This window comes from Babylonia areolata, chromosome 12, assembly GCF_041734735.1.
Source record: "Babylonia areolata isolate BAREFJ2019XMU chromosome 12, ASM4173473v1, whole genome shotgun sequence".
NCBI lineage: Eukaryota > Metazoa > Mollusca > Gastropoda > Neogastropoda > Buccinidae > Babylonia > Babylonia areolata.
Window position 1 is genome coordinate 15507696 of NC_134887.1, and position 5911 is coordinate 15513606.

The 5911-nt window shown below is 43.8% G+C and overlaps 1 protein-coding gene across 1 annotated transcript; it reads left to right on the top strand.

The window, feature by feature from the left end:
• Positions 1 to 314: 314 nt before the first annotated feature.
• On the top strand, positions 315 to 1354 carry LOC143287846 (uncharacterized). Its single transcript, XM_076596085.1, has one exon. The coding sequence runs from the start codon at positions 315 to 317 to the stop codon at positions 1302 to 1304; it is 990 nt and encodes a 329-aa protein (XP_076452200.1). The 3' UTR covers positions 1305 to 1354.
• The last annotated feature ends 4557 nt before the right edge of the window (positions 1355 to 5911 follow it).

A 5911-nucleotide genomic window follows, 5' to 3' on the forward strand; every position in this document is an offset into this window, starting at 1 on the left:
TCGTTTGCAGTCTCTGCTGACATGTTCTGCCATTCATTATAATCCACGGACAGTTTTCTTTGGCTCAACAGTACTGCTTTCTATGAACAGCTGTCGGCTGTGCGATACATAAATACTGGAAGACGGTTGGGCAATAAGCATTGTATTGTGTTGTATTCTATCACTCTTTTGTCTCAACAAGATTTCTCTGTGTTGAATTCAGGCCGCTCTCCCCAGGGAGATCGCATCGCCACAGTCCAGCGCCACCCTTATTTTTCCTTCTTTTTTTTCTGCCACTGAAAGAAAGGGAGGAGAGAACACCTGTGAGTGTCACCATGAGGGGATCTTGGAGAGTGTGGGCAGTTCGCTTGGCTGTTGTCTGCCTTGTGGCATCTGTCATCTGTTTCCTGCTGACTCGCTCCTGGAGCAAGGCGGCCCAGCACAGTCACTGGGACGACACGTCGGTCAACGTGACCCAAGCCCGCCACACCTTGGTGGAGGCGGCCAGAAGGATCCAGCTGCAGCACGGCGTGGTCATGTTCTGCATGATCAACGACGCCTACTTCGACTTCGCCGCCAGCTGGGGCTGCAACACGGCGCCGCTGGGTGTGCACAAGCACGTGCTCTTCCTCACCACGGACGTGACCACGGGGCAGCGGCTCAAGTCTCTGTGGCCCGAGGTGTCCGTCGTGGCCCTGGATCTTCCGCAGTTCTCGGGCTTCCGCAACTACAGCAAGGCGGGCCACGTGCGCATGATGACGGAGCGCACGCGCTTCATCCTGTACCTGCTGGAGGCCGGAGTGCCCGTGCTGCTGTTCGAGGTGGACTGTCTCTGGTTGAAGGACCCCCTGCCTTTCCTGATGCCGCCTTCCCACGCCGACATTATGGCCACCAAGGTGTCCGCCGCCGACAAATTCGTCGTGGCCGCGGGTTTCTTGCTCCTTCACCCCACTCCCGCCACCGTCCTCTTCTGGCGGCGGCTCACCGACGACTTGGATCAGCTGGTCACCTCTTTCCGCGCCCTCGGCAACTCGGGCGCCGTTGATGAGTCCAAGAACGAGCAGGAATACTTCACGAACCTCGCCAAGAGAAAGTTTGCAGGCATCGACATTGCCTACCTGTCCGACAAGGTGTTCCCGGACGGCAAGTGGTACAGTCTGCCCGAGAAAGAGCGGCAGGACTCCCGTCCCGTGCTCATCAACAACAACTGGGTGATCGGCAAGGACGGCAAGCGGAAACGTGCCAAGGCCTTCGGGCACTGGTTCTGGGATGAGGCAGAGGGCAAATGCAACGCCACTGCCGTGCACCGTTTGTTCCGTTCATGAGAATAAGTGTCGCAAGTTTGCTGCATCAGTGAGAACGTGTGAGAACAAGTGTCGCAGTGTGTTGAATCATTGAGAACGTGTGGGAACAAATGTCAGAGTTTGTTGCAGCATTGAGAACAGGTGTCGCAAGTTTGTTGCATCATTGAGAACGTGTGAGAACAAGTGTCGCAGTGTGTTGAATCATTGAGAACGTGTGGGAACAAATGTCAGAGTTTGTTGCAGCATTGAGAACGTGTGAGAACAGGTGTCGCAAGTTTGTTGCATCAGTGAGAACGTGTGAGAACAAGTGTCGCAAGTTTGTTGCATCAGTGAGAACGTGTGAGAACAAGTGTCGCAAGTTTGTTGCATCAGTGAGAACGTGTGAGAACAAGTGTCGCAAGTTTGTTGCATCATTGAGTACGTGTGAGAACAAGTGTCACAGTTTGTTACATCATTGAGAACGTGTGAGATCAAGTGTCGCAAGTTTGTTGCATCAGTGAGAACGTGTGAGAACAAGTGTCGCAAGTTTGTTGCATCAGTGAGAACGTGTGAGAACAAGTGTCGCAAGTTTGTTGCATCAGTGAGAACGTGTGAGAACAAGTGTCGCAAGTTTGTTGCATCAGTGAGAAGGTGTGAGAACAAGTGTCGCAAGTTTGTTGCATCAGTGAGAAGGTGTGAGAACAAGTGTAGCAAGTTTGTTGCATCAGTGAGAACGTGTGAGAACAAGTGTCGCAAGTTTGTTGCATCAGTGAGAACGTGAGAACAAGTGTTACAGTTTGTTGCATCATTGAGAACGTGTGAGAACAAGTGTCGCAGTTTGTTGCATCATTGAGAACGTGTGAGATCAAGTGTTACAGTTTGTTGCATCATTGAGAAAGTGTGAGAACAAGTGTCACAGTTTGTTACATCGGTGAGAACGTGTGAGAACAAGTGTCGCAAGTTTGTTGCATCAGTGAGAACGTGTGAGAACAAGTGTCGCAAGTTTGTTGCATCAGTGAGAACGTGTGAGAACAAGTGTCGCAAGTTTATTGCATCATTGAGTACGTGTGAGATCAAGTGTCGCAGTTTGTTGCATCATTGAGAACGTGAGAACAAGTGTTACAGTTTGTTGCATCATTGAGAAAGTGTGAGAACAAGTGTCACAGTTTGTTGAATCATTGAGAACGAGTGAGAACAAGTGTCGCAAGTTTGTTGCATCAGTGAGAACGTGTGGGAACAAGTGTTACAGTTCGTTGCATCATTGTGAATGTGTGAGAACAAGTATCACTGTTTGTTGAATCATTGAGAACGTGTGGGAACAAGTGTCACAGTTTGTTGCATCATTGAGAACAAGTGTCACAGTTTGTTGCATCATTGAGAACGTGTGAGAACAAGTGTTACAGTTTGTTGCATCATTGAGAAAGTGTGAGAACAAGTGTCACAGTTTGTTACATCAGTGAGAACGTGTGAGAACAAGTGTTACAGTTTGTTGCATCATTGAGAACGAGTTTGCTGCGCCATTGAGAACGTGTGAGAACAAGTGATAGGATATGATAATTATGATATGATATGATATGATATGATATGATATGGATATTTATATAAATAGTGCATATCCTCGGTTGGACACCAAGCTCTACGCACTTTGCAAGCATGGAGCCTATTTGCACAACAGGCAAAACCTGGGTAGAGCCGACTGACACTCAGCTGCCATTGGGCGCTTATCATTCGTTTCCTGTGTCATTCAGTCAGGTTTAAGTCACGTGACAAGTGCCACTTTTTGTGTGTGTGTGTGCATTATTGAGAACATGTTGGAGTAAGTGTCGGTTTTTTTTTTTTTTTTTTTTTTTTTTTAGAACATGTTGAGGACGAGTGTCACCGTTAGTACTATTTAGAATGTAATGACAAGTGTCACTGTTTGTTAGATCACTGAGAACTTGCAAGAACAAGTGTCTTTGCTGTTTTCGATTTTGTTAGATCACTGAGAACTTGCAAGAACAAGTGTTTTTGCTGTTTTCAATTTTGTTAGATCACTGAGAACTTGCAAGAACAAGTGTTTTTGCTGTTTTCAATTTTGTTAGATCACTGAGAACTTGCAAGAACAAGTGTCATTGCTGTTTTCCATTGAGAATGTGATGATGACATGTACCACTGCATCGTAAAGCACCCTTAATGAAGCTTGAGCGTGTGAAAAGCAAACCCCGTCTGTTTTGTTGGAAGCTACAGACGGTAGCCCTGTCTGTGCATATTCACAGTCACACCGAGAACGAATAATCTTTTTCCAAACGTTTTTTTGACTCACTTGTGTAAACAAAGTGAGTCTATGTTTTAACCCGGTGTTCGGTTGTGTGTGTGTGTGTGTGTGTGTCCGTGGTAAACTTTAACATTGACATTTTCTCTGCAAATACTTTGTCAGTTGACACCAAATTAGGCATAAAAATATGAAAAATTCAGTTCTTTCCAGTCATCTTGTTTAAAACAATATTGCACCTCTGGGATGGGCACAAAAAAAAAGAAAAAAAAAGAAGCCTAATTATATGCAAACTGCATTTACTGTTTATATTTTCTGTATTCTCTAAACTTGGCACTTTGATCTGATATTCTGACCCAACAACAAGAGCAGTCATTATTATCATTTTTTTTGTTCAAACAGGAACTTCTTTTGCTAAGCATGGAAGTTTTGTTTATTTTGCAAACGTTTTGGTGCAGATAGTAAAAAAGGGAAATTACTCTGTAATTAATGCCAGGGGACTTAATTTGCTTTAAACTGATCTTTCTCATCTTAAACATTACATTTTGAAATTATACTCCATACATAAAAAGCTTGGATTTTTTAAAAAAGTGTATCACAAGTGAGTCTTGAAGGCCTTGCCTCTCTTGTTTTTGTTGTTGTTGTTGTTGATGATGTTGTTGTTTATTTGTTTGTTTGGTTGGTTGTTGTTGTTTTTTTCCATATTCTCAGGCAGATCTGTGTGGAAATATATCCACAAAGACAATGAACATGGAAAACAAGTGCGAATGGTATGATAAGTGATGTGCTTTAAAGTTGTCTGCAAGTATGGAGTCGACGGTTTTACATTATGTCTCCATTTAGTATAAGAACGTGGGTACCAGTGATGGCCTAGAGGAAGCGAGAGAATCTGAGCGCGCTGGTTCGAATCACGGGTTCAGCCGCCGATATTTTCTCTCCCTCCACTAGACCTTGAGTGGTGGTCTGGACGCTAGTCATTCGGATGAGACGATAAACCGAGGTCCCGTGTGCAGCATGCACTTAGCGCACGTGAAAGAACCCACGGCAACAAAAGGGTTTTTCCTGGCAAAATTCTGTAGAAAAATCCACTTCAATAGGAAAAACAAATAAAACTGCACGCAGGAAAAAATACCAAAAAAAAAAAAAAAGAAAAAAAACAGTGACGCTGTAGTATAGCGACGTGCTCTCCCTGGGGAGAGCAGCCCGAATTTCACACAGAGAAATCTGTTGTGATAAAAAGAATAACGAATACGAACGAATACAAAATTAATAATACATATCATGATGATTCCCACTGAATGTCATTATCTTTCAACGTTGTAGTCATTTTCAAATCATCCAGAAATGCTTTGAAGCACCGTCTTATGCTGATATACTGCATTTATCGAGGAAATGTTGCACCAGAACAATGATATAATCTAATATTTCATCTTTTTTTATGATGTCATTGTTTTTAGATAGTACTAATTTTATGTTCGATCTTAACCTTTAGCAATTTTCACAATATGATTATCCATTTTAATCATCCTATGAATCTCTTGGAGATAAACAGTCGAGAAAAGATACAGTGCAGTACATAATGTTGCACTGATCTTTTCTCATTTTCACAGAACTTGCACATGTCCCCATTTGTTATATTCATAAGGAGGAAGGTGGCAGAATGGTTAAGACGCTCAACTGCCAATACAGAGAGTGCGTGAAGGTGTGGGTTCGAATCCTGCTCTCGCCCTTTCTCCCAAGTTTGACTGAAAAATCAAAATGAGCGTCTAGTCTTTTGGATGAGACGATAAACCGAGGTCCCGTGCGCAGCACGCACTTGGCGCACTGAAAAAGAACCCATGGCAACGAGAATTATGTAAAAAAAAAAAGAAGTCCACTCTGATAGGTACACAGATATATTAGCATGCACTCAAGGCCTAACAAGCTCGTTGAGCTATGCTGCTGTCACGCATCTGCGTTGCAGATGTGGTGTAGCCGGTAATTGAATTTTGTCCGAACGCAGTGACGCCTCCTTGAGTGTTACGGAGTGCCAGAATCTGATTTCCTCGTGCAGGGGAATTCAAGCGCTTCTGTTTATTTGCACGTTTTTTAGTAGTATAAGGGATGGGCGTTCTATATGTAACGGCGTTGCGCCTTATGGGCGCTTAAATCCGTTACATATAGAACCCCCATCCCTTATACTACTTTTTTTTGTTTTTTTTGGGTTTTTTTGTTTGTTTGTTTGTTTGTTTTTTGTTTGTTTGTTTGTTGTTGTTTTTTACTGGTCAGTTAGTATATTTTTCTCTGCCCGGTTTAACTGGCGAGCGACACACAGTCTGTCGCAGAGGCTTGGAAGAAAAAGGTCTCGCTGTTGGTGCTCTGTGGTTCTGGCCTACAGGTAATTACAAATTAGTTGTTT

Coding starts and splice junctions, on each gene's coding strand:
- LOC143287846 (XM_076596085.1), top strand. CDS start 315: ATGAGGGGATCTTGGAGAGTGTGGGCAGTTCGCTTGGCTGTTGTCTGC.